The sequence below is a fragment of the Camelus bactrianus genome, chromosome 5 (genome assembly GCF_048773025.1).
Source record: "Camelus bactrianus isolate YW-2024 breed Bactrian camel chromosome 5, ASM4877302v1, whole genome shotgun sequence".
NCBI lineage: Eukaryota > Metazoa > Chordata > Mammalia > Artiodactyla > Camelidae > Camelus > Camelus bactrianus.
This window is the reverse complement of record NC_133543.1, coordinates 75,055,620-75,077,106: the sequence shown is the minus strand read 5'-3', so window position 1 is coordinate 75,077,106 and position 21,487 is coordinate 75,055,620. Positions and strand designations below refer to the sequence as shown.

General features: G+C 37.3%; 1 protein-coding gene across 4 annotated transcripts in view; it reads left to right on the top strand.

Moving 5' to 3' along the window:
• Window positions 1–21,487, top strand: part of PARD3B (par-3 family cell polarity regulator beta) — a 944,975-nt gene that overhangs the window by 755,822 nt on the left and 167,666 nt on the right. For all 4 annotated transcript variants that reach the window (XM_074364121.1, XM_074364119.1, XM_074364120.1 and 1 more), the window contains exon 20: window positions 13,730–14,032. In XM_074364121.1, coding sequence (XP_074220222.1) covers window positions 13,730–14,032 — 303 coding nt within the window. The remainder of the gene's footprint in view (window positions 1–13,729; window positions 14,033–21,487) is intronic.

Genomic DNA, 21,487 nt, shown 5'->3' with positions numbered 1-21,487 from the left:
GCATTAAAAGAATTTGCATGTCAGTATTGTAGAATATGAAACTTGCTACGCCAAAATATATCTATTTATTTATTACAAGAGAGGTGATAAATTGTCCCATCAATCTAGTTCCCTTCCCACATCAGGTCTGGCTTAGGCTGACAAGAAAAATGGACAGGACAACAGGAGATCGTTTAGAAAATGTTATAGACACCCAGGCAGGAATGAGGAAATGTGAAAAATATTAATGCAGTTAAAATAGCTTTGTTGAAAAGATGAAACATTGATCACAAAGATTACATGTAATTCTGTATTGGCTGTTCAAAATGATGATGATGATGATAATAATAAAAATAATAAAGAACTATAATTGTTCATGGTCAGGTATCCTTGCAGCTTTGAAATAGCATTCAGAAGGAAAAGCTGAAGAAACTGGGCTTGTTCACTGGAACAAAGGATAATTGTAGTGACCTAATTGCAGCTTCTACTATAAAAGCAGGAGTGATAGCAGGACAAATTATGTCCACTGTCAAAATAGAAAGCTATGCAGCAGGTAGTTTATAATCTCTTTTAATGATACTACTTCTTTTACCCTATAGCTCTTCCCTGAAAAACCTTTTCTGACCTCAGCTACTGTCACCACTACAGGTAGCAGACCTCCTCTTCTGCTGTCTATTCATGTCTGGCTCTGTTGTTTGGGTTCACACGGTAGCAACAAAGAGAATTCCAGCGCCTACGTCTTCCCAGCACTGGTCAAGTCAGTTAGAATTTTACTGTTGACACATTTCACATGAAACAAATCAATCAAGAAATAGTGTGCAAAAGTAACAACATCTTATAAAGCTTTTAAGCATAAAGGATGAAGTATGAAATGCTAGTCACTAATTTTCAAGTAGAATTAGAAAAGACCAATGACGAACTCAGAAAAATATATGCCACTTACATCACTAAGAGCTAATATCGCTACTGCACAAAGCTCTTTGCAAAAAGAGGGGGAAGATGACAATCTGATAGAAAAATCAGCAAAAGATATGGACAGCTCGCAGAAGAGGAAATGAAAATGGCCCTTAAACATACGAAAAGATACTCAGCATCACCTAATAAGAGACAAGCTAATTAAAATTTCACTGAAACATCACTTCTCACCTAGGTTTATCAAATATCCCAAGGTTTGACATGTACTCTGTTGGTGAGACTGTAGAGAAATGGGCACCCTCCCACATTTCCAGGGGTAATGCAAAATAGAACAATCACGGAAGGAAATTTGTCATAATCTAGGGAAATTATGTCTGAGTTTCTCTATAATCCAGCAATCTTACTTCTATGAGTTCATCTAAAGCCACAATGAAAAAAATACGGACTGACTGCTGCAAAGATTTGTCATTGTGGCATTATTTGTAATAGCAAAACATTGCAAATACCCAAATGTCCAAAAATATGTGATTCATTAGAGAAACAAAAGCATGTCCACACAGTAGACTACTATGAAACCTTTTTAAAAATGAGAAAGATCTCTGTTTACTAATACGGTGTTTTCTTCTAGATATTGGCATGTAAAAAAGCAAAGTGTGGAAAAAATGCTAAGTAATCTACCTTTTGTGTGAGAGAGAAGAAATATAAATATATAATCATGTTTGCTTTCATTAGAAAAATAAATATTTATTGCTTAAGGTAGAGAGGACTGATGAAAGCTGTATACCTGTATGTTGTATACAGTTCAGTTCAGAAATACAAATGTTTTACATACTTAACAAATGAAATTTAATCCAAAGAAAACAAAAGGAAATCCCCCGAAATGGAAAAGAAACCAAAATGAGTAACCTAACGAACTGGTTGCCTGACTCAGGAAAAAGAAATACTTGCAGTGATATGGAACACAGCGTTTTGACTGTACGTATTTAGTGGGATACATTCTAACAAAAAATGAGATATGAACATTTCAAACTTCATTCAATAGTTTGCTAGTGATGTTGGTATTATTTTAAAACTATATGTATTTAAAATCATATATATGAAAACACAAATAGTTACGTGTCATTGGTATTAAGAATTAAGGTTTTTTGTTTTTAAAAAGAGAAACAAATACAACAATTTTTAAAGTGAAGTAACCCTCTATAATGTTAAATCTGAATCAGAAATAACAGTATGAACTCATGATATATTTCAAAAACATGTATTTCCTAGCTGTATCATAGAAAAGTCACAAAAACAATGATAACCCAATGCCTGTGAGCTCTCCATGGTGTTCTCAGGGTATCATTTCCCATTAAAAAAAAGAGGGTTCGTGGAGAAATGGCTGCGTTCAGGATAGGGATACAAGATACTCAGCATGAACCGAGCTCAGCTTGTTTGTCAGAAAACAAGGACCATTCCATTCCATTTCTCGGCTTATAGATGCATGACTGTAATCTCTGTCCCCATCTTCACGACCCTTGTCTTCTGATTCTTCTCTTTCCTCTTTATAGGGTCACTTGCCATTGGACTTAGGGCTCATTCAGATAATCCAGGATGAGCTCATCTCGAGGTCAACCTTTTATCCAGAGAAGTTCACATGGACATATTTTTTGGGAGACCAACATTCAACCCACTACCGTACTCTTCCCCCCAAAAAATTGAACCTAAGTCTAAGACTCTAGCTGTATGTTCTAACATGGTAGCCACTTGTCACATGTAGCTATTTAAATTTAAATTTAAAAGTGTCCCTTAGTCACACTAGCCAGATTTCAAGTGCTCAGTAGCCAAATGTGGGCACTGTATGACACAGCCCATACACAGAACATTTCTGTCATCACAGGAAGATCTATTGGGCAGCGTTGCTCTTGAGCTACCGTTCATATACAGGAAACGTGGGGGTGGAGGAACAAGTTAAATCACACTGGGAAGAAGCAGCCAAATCCAGCAGGTGGGACTGCCTGTAGGACAATCTGCCTGGTTCTGCAGCAGTACAGTTGCATGGAAAAATTGAAAAGCGAAAAGGAGAAACAATATATTTTTATACAAGAAATGAGACTTAAGAGATATAAACCAATTCAAGATAAATCCAATGGGAAAGACACATTTTGTAGGCACTTGAGGAAATTTGTTTATGAACTAGGTTAATAGATGACACCAAGGAATACTGTTAATTTTTAAATGGGATAGCTAATAGCATTGTTGTTATATAATAAAATGTTCGTAATTTATTTGATATGCCTTCTGAAGCACATAGGGATAAATGCCTAAGACTTGCTTACAAAATCCTTAGCAAAGAAATTTGAAAGGAAAAAATACATGAAAAATGTGACTAAATCTTAATTATTATTGAATATGGAACAAGGTATAGGCATGTGGGGGTTTATCTCTACATTTGAGTATCTGAAAGTTTTCACTATAAAAATTTTAATATGATTATGTTTAGATTATTTGTAGTTAATATAAATGAAAGAAACATTAATATTGAAGTCAAACAGCTGCGTAGAATTCAAGAATCCAGTTCCTGCCGCTTAAGAAATGTGAGCTCTCAGGCAGAATACTTAACCTCCCTGAACCTCCGTTTCCTCATCTATAAAGTTGGGGCTTTTGTAGCTTGTGAGAATTAAGTTATACAATCATGGGGGGAAACCATAAATATTATTAATGTCTGTTCTTCCTATTGGGTAGATGAAATGCTGGATAGAATGGGCTCTTGTGTGTAGTACAACTGCCCTAATTTAAAGTGTTTGGAGGGTACTCTTAATTACAGAATATTTTAAAGTTCTAGTTTTATTCTTAGTTCATGGGTCCTGTCACCTCTTACCATCTCCACTGCTACACCTTCATCCAAGTCACAAACATCTCTCACCTGGATTATTGTAATAGTCCCCTAACTTATCTCCCATGGCTCTTTTCTCACCCGACACTCCTACCACCTTCTCAGTATAACAGTCAAAGAATCTCTTTAACATGTTAAGTCAAATCATATCGCTTCATTGCTTGAAATCTCCCACTGGCTTCCTGCCTCACTGAGAGTAAAAGCCAAAATCTTTACCATGGACCTCAAGGCCTGATTGACCTATGCCCCAACTTTCTTCATGGCCTCTGACACCTCAGTCCCTCACACTGGCCTCCTCCCTGGTTTTGGTACTTTGCTGCCTCAGGGCCTTTGCACTTGCTGTCCTCTCTGCCTGAAATAGCCTTCTCCAGTTATGTGTACAGTTTCACTCTCCTCTTCTTCAAGACTGTAATTTAAAATATTCTCAGTGGTGCCTTTCCTTCCACGTATTTAGAAGTGTAATTCTCCCACAAAACTCCTACTACCTTTCCCTGTTTTATTTTCCTCATAGTACTTACTACTGTCCAATATTATTTTTTATTTTACTTATCTTGTTGTCTGTTTCTGCCTCCCTGGACTAGAATATAAATTCTACAAGGGCAAGGATTTATATGCACTACTCAATCCCCAGCATCTCAGCATCAAGAACAAAACCTAAAACACGTTCAATAAGTATTTGTTGAATGATGAATGCAGAAACTTGTGATAGACATAAAACAAGTTGTCTAGCCTTTGGGAGATGTGTTTTTGGATTAATAACAATGAGATGTATGTATCAAAATCAGCAGCTGGCTTATAAACTGGTACTTTGGAATGGTTTAAATTGCTTGAGAAGGGGTGTGTTTCCTTAAGCAATTTAAATATTTTCTGAGCAATCACACTCATTCTGTTAAATTGTTATGATAATAATTACTTTTAGTTAATGGGGGAAGAATTATATATAAGTAAATTTAGGATTCATGACTCCAAATGTGTTAGATCTTATCACGTGGATTTTAAAAGGAATAAATAATTGGCTTTTTTTTTTTTTTTTGCCTTTAAGTTCTTTTAAGTTTTAAGTTTTTTAAGTGAAAAATAATTTATATACAGTGAAATATTCAGGTCCTAAGTAAACAGAAGAATATTATCGACTTTATTTTGAGGACTGTATATCGAGATGCAGACTATTGCTGTCACCCAAGGTTGTTCTCTCATTCCCTTTCCCATTCGGCACTCGCCCCCAACTCCGTGAAAGAACTGATCTGATATCTATCGCTGTAGGGCTATTTTGCCTGATCTAAAATTTCTTATAAGTGAAGTTATATACTAAGTTCTTTTTTGTTTCTAATTGCTTTCACTAAGCATGCTAATTTTGAGATTCATCCCTGTTCTTGAGTATAGTTTATGTTTTGTTATTACTGATTTATATTCTATTGTATGAATATACCATTGTTTAGCTATTCATTCTCCTACTGATGGACATTGAGTTATTTTCATTTTTTTGCTAAAATTAATAAAGCTGCTACTGAACCTTCTTCAAGGACCTTTGTGGACATATGTTGCTGTTTCTCTTGTATAGGTGCCTGAGAGGTGAATTGCTGGGTCATAGCTTTAGTGAATGTCTAGTTTTATGACAAACTCCCAGACCTTTTCCCAAAGGGATTACTTGAGGTTATACTTCTACCAGCCATGTGTGAAAGTTCTAGATGCTCCACATCCTTTCCAACATTTGGTGCTGTCATTCTTTTTCACTTGAGTAATGGCACCTCATTGTGGTTGTAATTTGCATTTCTCTGATGACTTACAATGCTGAGCACTTTCTTATTAACTTACTGGGCATTTCTAGATCCTGTGTTGTAACCATTTAAGCTTTTTGCCCAATTCTAATTGGGTCATTTTTCTTTTTATTATTGAGTTGCAGTTATTTTCTTTCAACATATTAGATATAAATCCTTTGTTAGATATATGTGCTGCAAATATTCTCTTTCTCTCATTTGCCTATCACTTCCTTGATGCATTTTGATGAGAAAGCTTTAGTTTTGATGAAGTCTAATTTACCAGTTTTCTCTTTTGTGGCTCATGCTTTCTGTATCCTCTCTAAGAAATATTGGCCTACCCTGAGGCCGTGGAGACTTTTTTTTTTTTTTCATTCTAGTAGCTTTATTGTTAGAGCCTTCATGTTAAGGAGTATCTTCCATCTTGAATTGATTTTTGTTATGGTATAAGGTAGAAAACAATGTTCTTATTTCCTTTATGGATACTCAGTTTTTCCAGCACCGCTTGTCAAAGAAATTGTCCTTTCTTAGTTGAATTTTTCGACATCTTTGTTGTAAATCACTGCACCGAATATGTAAGGGTCTATTACTGGACTCTATCTTCTGTTCCATTCACATACCTTCAGTTTCACCACTTGGCTGCTGGATGTTGGTTCTGCTCTTTGGATTTCTTTACAGAACAACACCCACCCCCAACCCCATTCCCACCCCTTTTTATCCTGGTGTAAAACAGTGGTAATTTGATATATGGTATTTATATTGGCATTTCTCAACCCAGTGCCATTAGATGTCGCATACATTTGTGGTGCTTTGATGTTTGCAAGTCTAACCTCTGAGCATAAATTTGATCAAATACTAAATTGGAACAAAGCAGGAGGAAAGATTATGTCTAATCTTTGGCTTGATTACAGAAGCTTTATCTAAGTCTTGAAGTCAGTAGTATAAGTCTTCCAATTGTATTCTTATTTTGCAAAATTGTTTTGGCTATTCTCGACTCTTTGACTTCCCAAATAAATTTCAAAATTACCTAAGTATGGAAAATAAACCAGCTAAAAATTATGTAAGTATGGAAAATAAACCAGCTAAGATTCTGGTTGGGATGATGGTGAACCTCTAGAACAATCTGGATAAATTGTCATCTTAGTAATTGAGTTTTCTGATTCACAAAGTATAGCTCTCCATTGATTTAGATCCTCTAGTGTATCTCATCAGCATTTTATTATTTTCAGTGTCTTTTGTTAAATTTATCCTTAAGTTCATAACATTCTTTAATCGTATTTTAAATGGTGGTGTTTTCTTGATTTTATTGTCTGATTATTGTCTATGGTCTATTAGTATGTAAAAATACAATTGATTTTTTATATTCACTTTGTACACAACATTAACAATAAAAGCTATAATTCAGGAAACTTCCCTGATACAAATTTTAAAACGAGCTTAAAAGTACATATTGAAAGATTGTCAAACCACAGTGACTTTTCTAGTAATATTATTAGAGTTGAAAGAAAAGCAAATAAAATAAGTTGACCAGATAAGCAAAAAGAGCAAGTTACTTATAAGTAATTTATAAGACAAAATTAGATTGTCAACTTTTCATCAGCAATATTTTGTCATAGAAAATGGAGAACAGTCATATTTCAAATACTCAAGGAAAAATGGTAAACCAGTAATTTTATATCCAGCAAAACTGGCTTCCAAATATAAAGGTCATACTGTTGTCAGCTTAAAAAGCCCTATCCCATGAGTTCTTCCTGAAGACTCTTGTAAATGACTGCATATTCATTGACATTAAATATGTGGTTACTTATAGAGCTAAGACGAAAAGAGAGTTGAATAGAAGTATTTTATGTAGCAGCTATGTGCTTCAGCAACGTAGGTATAGTACACCTACAAAATGGAGGGATGGGGGAAGAGCACATGAAAAGAGAAGTTTAACTCTTTTCAATAATCATATCGCTAGTGGTACAGTTGGCATTGTCATTTGGAAACTACTATATATGTAATATAGAGTAAATCAAGTTGTGACTATGCGATACGTAGTTCCAGCACTTTCTGTGCCTCAAGAAGCAGGATTCTTAATGTGGAAGGAAGGAGATACATATGTAATAAAGATGTGATTGAGGTGAAGAGGGAACCCCTGGAGACCTTCTAGGGTGTCCCACAAAGGTCTATTTCTTGACTTCATTAATCATTACAAACATGTTTTGCTTTATATCTGTTCTTTAATCCATAGATTTGTTTTGTATGAATTTCAGTATCTTTGTTTCATTTTATAATAAAATGTTAAACAAATTAAAAAGTTGTAGTAGGAACTCCCTCATCCAAAATTTTAATATTAGGCAAACTTGTGTTACATAAACCTCATGGAAATTTGCCAATAACTTTTATTAAAGGTGTTTATTTTGTAGGGGAGCTTTAGGTGGATAACTCAAACCAGTCTGTCCCACCACATCTGACTTACACCCCAGCATTAAGCAAATCACCGTTCTTGTGCCATTTGCTCATGTCCCTCTTTGTGACTGAGTGCCTCATACCACTTCCACATTTCTCTTCCCTCCTCCCGGAACAGGGTTGGCAAGTCCCTCCAAAGACCAGATCATGTGGCACTGCTTCCGTGATTCTTCTTCAAAACCCCTAAGCTGAACTGATTCTTACCTTTTGTACATGCAGTATCTTTGTTTTCCCAGTGAATTATTATTGTTTGTTTACATTTATGTTATTACTTGATAATGAGCCAGGGACTGATCATTGTTCCTTTTTTCTTTCTGGTATACAGCATAATATCAGTGACTATGAGTGAATAAATCAATCAGTCAGCCAAAATTAACAGAAAAATATGACACTTAAGGATCTTGTAGTCTAGTTGTGGAAGCAGAATAGCCAGAAATCAATCAATAAAAGGTTTTTATTTTGTTTTGGTTTTTAAAAAGTAATATATAACAATTACAGACTAATAGAGAATTTACTGGGTCAATAAAAAATAAATATAAAGAGTTTACTGGATATGCAGGTTGAAGAGGAGAAAGAGGAGAATTATTGAGGTCTATGAAGAGCTGTAAATGAGTAAGTTTTGCCTTTATTCTAGAGAAAACTAGAATCAAATAGTTGACTAATGGAGAATGGGTGCTCTAGGCAAAAGCAGTTGATTTGGAAAGGACCAAACAAATGTTCAATGAACAGTAATTCGAAGAAAATTATTATCATAACTGAGTTGATAATGGGGTTATGAAACATCAGATTTAGAAGACAAAGGATGCCTGCTGGCACCTTTTAATGTTTTGTTCTGTTTTGTTGTTTTAGTTTTGAGTCACTCCAACAGTCAGTATGTAGTTGTAGGGGACTTTTTGCATTTTTAAAAAATTTTAAATTATTCTAAAAATGTATGACATAAAAATTCAAACAATATACCTTGATTTCCACTCCAAAGGCAACCGTCATGATGAATTTTTTGTGTCTTTACATTTACTGTGCATATACAAAGATATGTACATATATCATACAGATATTTACGAATATCCAGACCCATATGTATGTCCTATTTCTTTTTAAGATAGAAATAGCATGACCCTGTGTTTTAAGCTGCACAGTATTTCTTTTGCAATCCCCTATTAATGCACATGGATGCTCATCTTGTTTTTCACCAGTATGATAGCACACAGCGTGTTTTTCTTTTTGATCATCTGCGATCCTTTAGTTATAATAAAGGAATTTATTCTGTTTTCATTTATTGTCATAACAGATAAATCTTATCATTATATTTTATGTTACTTTCTTTTTTTACTACTTTCTCTGTTCTCCGTTTTCTACTCTGTGGTTGGGGTTTTGTTTTGTTTTATTTCTCTTCTGCCCATAATTTGTTGTTTGACTCAGTTTTTTGTAATTGTATTTCAAATACTATAACCACTGTTTCCTGATTTATCAACTTTAAGTGGCAACTACTGATGCCTGCTTTAAAAGGTGAGGAAATAAATGCATTGAATATTAATGCTTTCCCCTAACTCATCTCCTTATTTTTTTTTATGGTGATATTATCTTTATATTGTCAGAGTTTGTGATATTTACATTTTGTGTAATTATTCTTCCTACAGATGTTTAGCCTTTATTTTATATTTAAATGAAGGCATTGCTCACCTTCATACCTGTCATTCCACAGCTTTGCTGGGCTGAATTCTTCATTTGGATTCAGTTCTTGGCTGACTGCTTTTCATTATTAAGTAGTTTTTCAAGATGGGTCAACAAGTGTTATATTCCCTTGAGTTGCTGAATGTTTGAAAACGTTTTTCTTTTGTCTTTATTCATGTTTGAGGCCTACCTGAATTTGCCTGAATTTTTAGATGACTTGGTTTTTCTCTTGAAAAAATTCTTATGCTTACTACAGGCAATAACCCTGAGTATTTTCTCTTTTACTATATTTAATTTTTTAAGTGCTTGTTATGACCCATTAAGTTAATTTCATCTTCTACAGTGTCTAATTCTTTTTCAGAAACCCATACTAAAATATAATGTTAGATGGCGTGGGCATAGTTATCTCAGGTCACCAGCAGCTTCAAGTCCATATGTTCCCTCAAAATATCTTCTTGCCTGATCTGCTGGGCGCACTGCCCTGAGGGCTTGTTTTCTATGGTCTTCCGTTTTGGGGAGAGCAGGTCATCCTAACAAGAGATCAGCCTGCTTAGTGAAGTCTCTTAGATTATTTAAGGTTTTATTTTGCTGAGTTTGTGGGTTTGCATCTCTGCTCTGCTCATGCTGCCCTATTAACTACAAAGGTTGATGTTTCTTTTCTCTTCTCTGCATTTACCTTGATGAAGTTTCTTCAGGGTTAGAGGAAATACATCTCTCAGTGGAAATCTCTCTCTTCTATCCCTGCCTCTCCTTCATTCAGAGTTTGGAACCACACAAAGATTTACCCTAGAATTCCAGACTCCTACCCCTGTCTTCAGACTCTCTTTTTCTAAGTAAAGTTTGTTGTCTGTAGTCCTCTCAACCGTCTCTAACTTTCAGGAAAATGTATACCCTGCTGGAGACGAAGGCATATATTGACTCAAGATACTACCCCCTTTGGATTGAGTTCAAATGTCATTGCATGCTTTAAGATTATGGCTATATTCTAATTCTGCTTTAGATGGAATTTTCTTCCCATTTTCTCAATTGTCTGTTCACTTAGGGTTTCAGGGAAGGAAATAGAGTAACCATGCCCTTACTCCATTTTTTTATTGCAATGTTCTGTTAGAGATCCTTGATCTGACAAAGATACGATGGAAATGCTCTTTGAGGGAGATTATTTTAGTAGCCTTTTAAGGTGTAGATTAAAGTAGAACGTGGTGACATACCAAAAAATCTCAGAATAATCTAGCCAGCACAACCTAATAGAACATTCTGCAATGATGGGATTAGTCTGTATCTGCACTAGCTCAGGCGGCCGTTGAATACTTGAAATGCAGTTTGTGAAACTGAAAACTGAATTTTAAAAATTATTTAATTATAATTAATTCCAACTTAAATTTATGTAGCACCATGTGGTTAATGGCCACTATGTTGGACAGCACAGATCTAGGCAATATAAAGCCTGAACACCAGACTGTGGCTAAAGAATTGCAAATAAAAGAAGCTATCCAAGAGGTATAATGGAAGGAGAAGATTTAAACAACTTAAAAGCAATGTGCTGGGGAGAATGGGGAAGCTGGTGGTGCCATTCAATAAAAATGGTGTATTATCCAGGGCTTTTGAAGAATAGATTTTTTAGCAGGTTGAGTTCCCAGTGATAAGGAGACATCCAAGTGGAAATGACTATAAATAATCAGGATTCTCACACAGAATTGAGGCAAAGAGAAATAAGAGTGACCAAAAAAAAAAAAAAATCTATTTCCTTGACATTTCTCTCTTAAGTCTCTTCTGCCTCCATACACTCTTTTCCAGAGATTGCCTTGTCCTCCCCCACACAGAGAGATCCTGGTGTATGGCATAATAATGATGGTTCAGAGAAATTACTGTTTCACCTACTGAGTGATTAATATGAAATTAGTTACTGAAATGCTCAGTGACACAGGGAGGATCAAGGAGAAATTTGGTTTTGTTGTAGAAAGGAAAAATACAAGATAAAAATACTGCTTTGCATATATGGAGTACTTTTCATCTGAGAATCTTTACCTATTCAGCAAGCTTAATTAATGAGAAAACATCTAAGAAAGAGAAATGATGAAATAAGGAACACAGATTCTAGTGTTCTATTTCTGTGATTTTTAAAAATCAAGCTTGATATTTTCCTCTTTCATTAATGCACAAGTGTAGCCCCGTGTGGCAGCCGGGAGATGCTCATCTTTCTGCTGAATGATTTCTCTAGAAGGCATCCCACTTAGGAGGAATAGGAACCACACAGAATCCCACCCCCTAACTTTATTGATGTCCTGTGCTCCATTTGCAATGGAAATCCATCCCTATCATCCTAGTGCAGCAAGCATCCTCTGATAATCCAGTCTGCACTGTCCCTGGAAAGATGGTTTTGTTGCAGAAGGGAGCAGGTTATCTTCTTTGTCAAAAATTATTCAAAACAAACATCCATGAATCTAGGACTGCCATGAATTGAAAGAGGACAGGCAGGGCCTCTTAACGGGTACCCTACTGTGTAATCTTCCTTTCATCTTCATTCAAAATCCCTTGGAGATTGAAGCTCCCCTTTGCACAAAATATAAATTCTTCTAATTACTTTTGTGTAGGGTACATGATCTGACCTAGTCAAAAGAGATATGCAATAATGCAGCCTGGCATTTATTTTCATCTGTTGTGACTGGAAGATAGATAGATACTGGGGGGGGGGGGGTTGTCCTATACCTTCTTCGTCTTTTTATTTTTCCTTCTTCCTCTCTACTCAAAAAGAGAAAAAGCCATTCTGCCAAAAGGGAAAATACCTTGAAAGATCATGGCTTTTAAAGATTTTTACAGAGTTTGATGTTCTGTAAAATAAAGCTAGCTGCCATGTGCGAAAACAGCTGTTTTTATTTGAAGAGGAAAAGATACTGAGAGAATTCAGTTTTTGTTCTTTCATCCAGGTCTTCAATATATATTTCTAGGCATGTATGGATCTTTCATTTCTAGCCCACAATCCTCTCAGATTCTCTGAGCCCAGGACTAAAGATTTATCCCTATCCTTTCTTGAAAGTCTTTCTTTCACCACCTGAGCCAGCATCGTCTTACTTCCTCCTCCCATACACAGTGCACCTTGTTTGCCCAGTGATGTGAGGTTACAGTCTCTCCTCGTTATTGCAGAACACCTCCTGACACCAGCAGGTCACCATCGTCCAATAAGATGCCACAGTGACCTTTCTATTTTAACACGTAACTGGGAATTTAGGAGAGAGTTGGTCTAACACTTCCCAGATTAAATGTCAAATTCTCAAAATTCAGATGGATTTGGTATCCACAGTAGTATATTTTTCTACTCCCATTCCCGGTAGTCTACACAGTACACTGATTAGCAGAAGCATTTTGTAATATCACTAAAGGCTTTAGCGTGGAGTTCTGCCAGTAATGGTGTTTAATTCACTTATATGTGCCAATTCGTCTCTGTCAGGAGCCTATTAATTTCTTCACTCTTTTACTCTGTCCCTAGCCCCTGTATAATGAAACACAATGATCCCCATTTGTGTAGCCAAAAAACTTAGAGTCTCTTATAAATTATCTCTGATCCTACTGCTTTTAGTGACCAGAAAGCCTCTGTATTTCTTTTTCATATTTAAATCAATTTTTGCAAGCTCTGTTCTTTAGAAGAATACACTGGAACTCTGAGGCATCAAACAGTGAAATCATGGACTAAGTATAAGATTCTGATGTGCTCTTTAACATGCATCCCTGTCCCAAGGCAGACTTCTATAATATCACGCCAAAGATGGACTGTTCCCATGGGCACATCCCATTTATAGGGAAGAAATCTTAATGAAAATCAGCCTCTGACTGTACAATCAGTCCAGTTATCAGATACTAAAATACCTATAGCATTGCTATAAAAATAAAGACCCTGTAACAAATAAAGGTCAGAAATGTAGAACTAGTTTTGTGGAATATGCTTTTGGCATTTCTGCATGGTGTGATCTCGAGTATCCAGGAAAGTGACAGCTAAGTGGCTGACCAGGAAGAATTAACATAGATTCAGGAGAGTGTATCATTGTTATTAGCATATAAGCTCACATACCTCTTGTTCCACATTTTTCAGGATTGGAGCAAAACATCAGGAGCTAAGGGAAAAGCAGGCAAGAGGCCTTATTGATTACGCTGCTGGTGCAATGGGGTCACTGCATGATATGGACGATGATGAAATGGACCCCAACTATGCCAGAGTGAACCACTTCCGGGAACCATGTGCATCAGCAAACGCCTATAGGTCTCCATCTCCCCCTCGGCCTGGAACACTGGGCTACCCTCGAGATGGCCGTCCACTGTCTCCAGAGAGAGACCACTTAGAGGGTCTTTACGCCAAGGTCAAGAAGCCATACCATCCACCAGTGCCAGCTGACAGGTAATATAACTTATGGAAAGATGAATGGAGTTTTAATTCAGTAAGTTTCAAATCATCTCTACCTCTGAAGTAGATGAAAATACATCCTTCGATCTGTTAAGCTGAAATGACATAGTACCCTTGACAAGTGCTATGCTTTGACCTACCCATAAGGTATCAGCTATCAAAAATAAAACAATTGCTAGTTATAAGGTGGCATGAATGAGTAGTAGTAGCTGAGTTCATGATGCAACAGGGAGCAATTTTTGAAGGAATATTGAAACAGAGAACTAGTGATAAAAAGAAATATTGTCCTTTCTCCTAAGAGCCCTACTGTAAAAAGACTTATTCAAGAGGATGGCATGATACTTGGAGGTGAGGAATCAGAAAAGAGAGTGGTGACTTCCAAGTGGGTGTAATTGAGGTGGAATTATAGGTAGCCTCAGAATTGCAGAAGACTTTGAAAAGATTGGGATTTTCTACTGAAAGAATACGCGATTCTGTACAGATATTCATGGATGATCAGAGGCAGAAAAGGAGGTAATCTAGGCAGTAGGAGTTTGATGAAGTAGAGACAAATAAGAGGTGACAAAGCCAAGGATCTTTACGCTCAGCAGCTAAGGAAAGAGATAATAGGACCTATCTGTCAGTACAATTGAAGTAGGTAGGGAAGAAGATGATTCCAGCCCAACCTCCTGCCAAAAGCAAAATGCCTCATCTCTTCAAAGGCTGATATAAGAGAGTGTTAGTCAATATACATTGTTAGGTGGCCCTTGGAATTACACACACGAGAAATGAGTTGACTGACCTTGGTTTAATCTGGCTGTAACTTGAAGTCTGGAGGGTGGAAAGGTGGGGGGAAAGGGTGGCAGGCACCAAGAGCTCTCATTCTAGATGGAAAAAAGACTTGTTTTCCAGATTCCCTTTGGTCCTGACAACCACCCAGTCCCTATTAGTCACCAGCTTTTGTGTGATAGTGTGATAGATCGTAGATGTTTACCGTTCACATTTCCCCAGCTGGGTGATATTATGCACTTTCAATTAGGTTGGGGAGAGGAAGGAAAATCATGGCGTTTTTATGCAGACTGTAAAGTGCAGCTTCACAAGACTGATTACCTTTCAGGGCCTTTCCAATAACCAAGTGGGAAGGAAGGAGCAATTTTTAATCCTTACTGTCAAGCTTCCAGGTTGATAGTATTAAAGAAAGATGGTAAAGTTTTTCTTTGGGATAAAATGAAAATATAAATTCCTGTGACTCTGTAAGACAGCCATAACAAAACTGTTAATTCAAAGGACTGATTAAGAGCTGGCCTTTCTTCTCCCAAGCCTTTATAAAGGGTTGAATGTTTATTGCGTAAATAATACTACCAGGCGCGAGTCTCTTCTGAGACTCAGACGGTCTTGCTTCTCTAAATCCTTGTAAAAGCCCTTTGGCGAGTGCCCACTGCTAGAATCCCAGTGCAGAACTATTTCTAGGAACCTCCAGAGCCAATATTTCAGTTCTCATTCCACAAAAATAAATACGAAGCATTCTGTTTAAAAAAAAAAATGTACACTAGTCAAATGGAGAATTCTGGGTTAAGCTACGCTGAATAGGTTTTCCGACTTCTGTCCTCTTCTCCCCAGTAGCTAATATGCATTGTAAGTCTCTAAGGGAGCATACAATAGTCAGCACTAGCCCAAATGTTGTCACCTAAGGTTATTTTTTTCCCAGCTCTTATGGCTATTCTTGAGAATACCAGGAGACTCTATTCTGAAGCTAATTTTCACCCAAGTAGATTTGACATGGACGGAAATCTCTTAAAATAATCATAACTCTAGCCATCACAGAGTGATATCAGAAAAAAAAATATTATTTACTGCCCACCCTAGGTGTATATAAGCAATAATCTTTCCTTTCGCTCTGACCTCTTTGTGTTAATAAATGATTGAAAGTTCTTTCAGTGGAGTTTTAGACTATTGCCATGTTTTTTTGGATAGCAGATTAAAAAGTAATTCTTTATGCTCAGAATTATCTTTATTCTGCTCTTATCTTTAATCATAGTTTAAAATTGCTCCGCTCCTTGTTCTTTAAGTCTTAAGCATTTGCTAATGTTAGCTATTATGATAATGACAGTTGTTATCATTACTGGTTTTTATCAATAAAATTCTGCGCTTTCCGACAAGCCTGGGCCCAGGTGAGTCTAAAAAGAGAGTTGCCGTGGCAGAGCCCCTAACAGTGTCCAGAGGCAGGAGCTCTGAGCTCTAGACCTACCTTACGTACACTTGGAGGCCTGCCATTCATTTAGTCATCTGTTCAGTCTTTCACTTGTTCAATAAGTATCTGTTTGGCTCCTACTGTGTTCCAGCTACTGCTGAAAGCTCTCACAATGATACAAAGATGACTAAGATATGGTCCATTCCAGAGGAAATCGTGTTGTAGGTAGGAGGGATCAACACATGTAGAAATAGATCATTGCAATTTAATGTGAACAGAAGAAGAAGAAGCTTTTCTTTTCTTACTCTGCTGGTCAGGAAAGGTCTCCAAAAGGAAATGCTATTTGAACCATCTCTGGAAGGATTCGTAAGAATTCACCAGATACAGTGGAAAAAATTGTTTTTCTTGCAGACTAATTAGTATGCACAAGGTGAAGTGGCCTGAAAGAGTGTGGACTGTTAGGGAAGCTCTGAAGCACCCAGAACACAGAGCGTGGGTGGGAAAGAAAGTAGTAGAAAATGAGGCTGGAAAGCAGATTGGAGCCAGATTGTGAATGACTAGTTTCCATCCCATACTCACACTTACTTTTTTTTAATTTTTAATTTTTTTATTGAAGTACAGTCAGCTACAATGTGTCAGTTTCTGGCATACAGCACAATGTCCCAGTCATGCATATACATACATATACTCATTTCATATTGTTTTTCATTGAAGGTTATTACAAGATGTTGAATATAGTTCCATGTGCTATACAGAAGGAACTTGGTTTTTTAATCTATTTTTATATGTAGTGGCTAACAGTTGAAAATCTCAAACTCCCAAATTTATCCCTTCCAACCCCCTTTCCCTGGTAACCATAAGATTGTTTGCTATGTCTACAAGTCTGTTTCTGTTTTGTAGATGAGTTCAGTGTCCTTTTTTTCTTTTTTTTTTTAAATTCCACATATGAGTGATATCAAATGGTATTTTTCTTTCTCTTTCTGGCTTACTTCACTTAGGATGACAATCTCTAGGTCCATCTATGTTGCTGCAAATGACATTATTCTTTTTTATGGCTGAGTAGTATTCCATTGTATAAATATACCACAGCTTCTTTATGTTGTCATCTGTTGATGGACATTATTTGGGTTGCTTCCATGTCTTGGCTATTGTAAATAGTGCTCTTATGAACACTGGGATGCATGTATCTTCTTGAATTAGAGTTTCCTCAGGATATATATCCATAAGTGGGATTGCTGGATCATAGAGTGTCTATTTTTAGTTTTTTGAGGAATCTCCATATTGTTTTCCATAATGGCTACACCAAGCTGCATTCCCACCGGCAGTACTCACACTTATTGATTGGTAGTAACTGTCTGCAAAGCTGTGTTAAGAAAGGTTCTGAAGTTATGCTTGAATAGTGGTGTCTGCCCTGGGCTCTAGAAGGGTAACAGTAGCATGTGTGCAGTGGGGAATCCTGTGCAGATTGGGAGCCATCAAAATGTCATAATTGGGGAATGAGCTGATAGCTCTGTATTTGGAGAAAATAGCTCTGCTAGTTTGATGGCAGACAAAGAGGAAGATATTTAGATGGTGAAACAAATTAAGACATGATTATAGTAGTAAAAGATGGCAGGGGCCTGGAATAAGAGAGTGGCATTGGAGACAGAAGAAAATAAGAAGCAGCCAAAAACCTTAGCTTAAAGCTAGGAGAAAGATGTTTAGCAGAGACCACAGAGGTGAGACTTTCAAATGCTTCAGAGAGGTCACTGGAATGAGGACTGAAAAGAGGATTTGGGATATGGCCACTGAGAGGTCATCAATTAACCTAAAACAACGTCAATAGCTAGATAGGAGGAGGGGAAAATTATAATAAGAGAACTGATTAGGAAGTGAGAACTTAGTAAGCCTGGTGGTAAAGAGAGAGTTTGTAGGATGGTAAAGGATGCATGTTGTGAAATTCCTTACATGACACTATTTCAAACTAAAAAGAGAATTCAGAGACCATCTTACATGATCATTGCAGAAATTGAGGCCCAGAGAAGTTGAGTGACTTGCTCAAGATAACACAGCATGAAGTCAGGACTTTATGTATACAGTGTCTGCTAAGTGCCAGGACCTGAATTCAGTACTGGGTTCATCAAGGAACAGGGAGGAAGATGGGTACCTTCTCCTCCATATGGAGCTTACCATCCGGTGGCTGCTACAAAGGTGTAAACATGCCATGAGAACACAGTGCAAAAAGTGTTCCTGCAAGGGAAGCATGAGGTGATGGCAGGGGCTGGGGCTTTGGGGTTGGAGGCACAGGGAACAGTGTGGGTGAGAGCCTGCCTGGAGGTGAGAGAAGTGTGGTGTGTTGGAGGAACTAGGAGAAGCTCAACAAAGTAGAAAATAGAAACCTGAGTAAGAGAAGTGATGACAGGAGATAAGGCGGGAGAGTCAGAGAGCTGGGCAGAAGGCAGATGAAGAGCCTGGTGGGCCTCCATGAGGAGTCTGCACTCTAACCTGTGATGGAGGGCAGGGCTCCCATGAGACTTAGTACTGGAATTCAACCCTGCTATTACTCCTCACCTCCTCATCTGCACAAGGAAACCTGTATTGACAGCCTCACATATTGCAATGGCTAAATATGATTTTACCTTTTGCATTGTTTTGGGGTCTATATAAAACATACTTCTATTTGTCCCTATATTTCTGCGTCAAAGGAACATATCATATGCGTATGGCCCACAGTGGCTTCCTAAGAAGGGCAATTTCTGCCTCTTACCGCCCTGACTCTCAGGGGTTGGCTCTGAACTTTCAGCTCATCTGAGAAAAACTTGGCTTAGAAAGGATTCATCTGTAAATGATGATGGTTTAAAAAATCCCTACCACCATAACAGATTCAAAAGACTGGATCCACACAGTGCTCTTTCTCCCAGGATTTGAACGTAGCATGAGTTGAGTCCTGTCCCCAAAGCCTGACATCTACTTTGGGTTTACACTGCTAGGTTCGCTCTGCAGCGCCAGGATTTAGAGAGTAAATGATCATTGAGGCTTTATATCTGATTGAGGAGAGGCAATGAAAGCGCACGTGGCACATGATGTAGTCGAGGTTCTGCATTACTCCCCAGGGTGGCTTGCCGCTCTTTACTGGAGCTTGCTAGATATGTTGAACCACACAGCCCATCAATAAAAATGCTCTTAGGTGTTAACTCCCCAAAATACCTGTATTTGTTTCTAAGTGATATTCACTTACTTCCTTAGTAATATATGCATTATAGAACACATGCCAAATATAGAATTTAATAAAAGAATGAGATTTTTTTAAAAAGTAATAGTTGTAATGCGATCTTTATCCCCTCAAATGGGGTGCACACAGCTCATTTTGGAGATAATGGGCTCCAGTCCAGACTCCATGGGGGCAAGGACCTTACCTGCTTTGGCTTACCATTCTCTCTCCCAGAACAGTCTGCGCTCAATAATTGGTTTGCTCCAAGTAACATTTCCCATAGCTCCTGGATCAGCCTAACTGAGTACAGAATTTAAACCTCATTAAGAGCCCTTCAGATATGTGAAGTGGCTGCTATGACCACCTTCACTAACAAACATTTATTGAACTCCAAACATGAGGCAGGCTCTGTGCTCAGAGCTGGCCTTACAAGGATAAAGAAAGCAACCACATGATGCTGAGAAGTAGAATCATTTCTTTAGTATCAACTTTTCTAGATATATCAGTCACTTCTTATAGTCCACACCTTTAGCCTCCTTGGTAGCCGTATTCTGAATACACTCAAGCCTACTGAGTTTATGACCGCCCTCTGTGGAACATGGCATGCAGGACTAGACACCGTATTTCACATACGGTCAGAAAAGCGCAGAAATCAATGGGACTCTTACATCCTTTGGTGTTAATTCTTTGCACGTATTAATATGGCCGAAACTTTCCTATCAGCTGTCATTACTGGCTTATATTGCACTTCTAAATTAAAGCCTCTCTTTTGTTTTCATTTGAGTTGCTCTTGAGCCAGATTCCCCAATATATTGTGCAAAATCCTATATTCATACAATGATTTTTTAAATGTAGAATATGCTCCTTATCCGAGTTAAGTATTTGCTTGTTAGGTTTGGCCAACTGTTGTAGGCAATGAAGATATTTTTAAATACTGACTTTTGTCCTCCAATATATTAGCTATCCTTCCTAGGCTTATATCATCCTCATATTTAATCATTGTGGACCCATCCATGTCATTGATAAGATCATTGATCAATGTCGAGTACAACCCCTGTGACTCATCCCTGGAGGCCTCCATTAATCAATGCTCTTTCAGATGTTCAGTTAGCTAGTAATCCAGTCTGCTGTTTATCTGGTGTGCATTCTCGGTTCATCCATGAACACTGCGGATAACTTTGTCAGATAGCTTACTGATACTAAGGTATACCGTGTTTGTGAGAACCCCTTGATTTACCAATCTGGTAACCCTGACAAGAAAGGGAGCTACCTGCTCTTACTAAATCCTAGGGTTAACTTTCTTCTCCTCCAAGTAATTACAAATAATGTGTTCATTTAGACTTTGTTAGGCAAAATAAGAATTCCTGTGGTCCATGTGATACTAGGCACTTAATATCCGCTTACTAAATACTTACTTACTGACATACCACAGCTGTGAAGTTAAATTGGCAAACGACACACAACTCCTCAATATTCCAGTTAAGTGGCTTTTATTCCTCAGCAGATATTCACCAATATTTGTAGAAAACTTTTATTGAGCATCTGCTGTATTCCATAGGTCATACGAAGAAGTTTAGAGACCATCCTTACCCTCAAGGAACTCATTCTAAAAGCTGAAACCATCCCCTAAGCAAATAATTACATTATAATGTATTCCATTAGAATGGAAATATAGAGAGAATATATTATAAAAATCATGAAATTGCACATGCATTCGATTTGGGAAAGACCTGAGGCTATGGATTGGTCTTTCTAGGGTCTTGCTTCAAATGTGTTAATTTTTCAAAACCTCACTCTCCTCCCTGTAAAGTGGGGACAAGGGTATACACTACTTCCTATGAATTGTTTGTGAACTAAACGAAATTATCCCAGGGCCTGATTCAATAAATGTTGAATATTACTATTTAGGAATGTTATTAGACTATATTTTATTGAACTGTATTTTGTATTATTGGGCTCTATATCAATGAGTATATCAAACTAAATATAACTATGTAGGAAGTTTATTGGTTATATCTAGCTGTTGCCTCTGAAAGCCATAGGTTTGGAAGCCTGTTAAATTCCATCTGTTCCATGGTCACATGGTTAA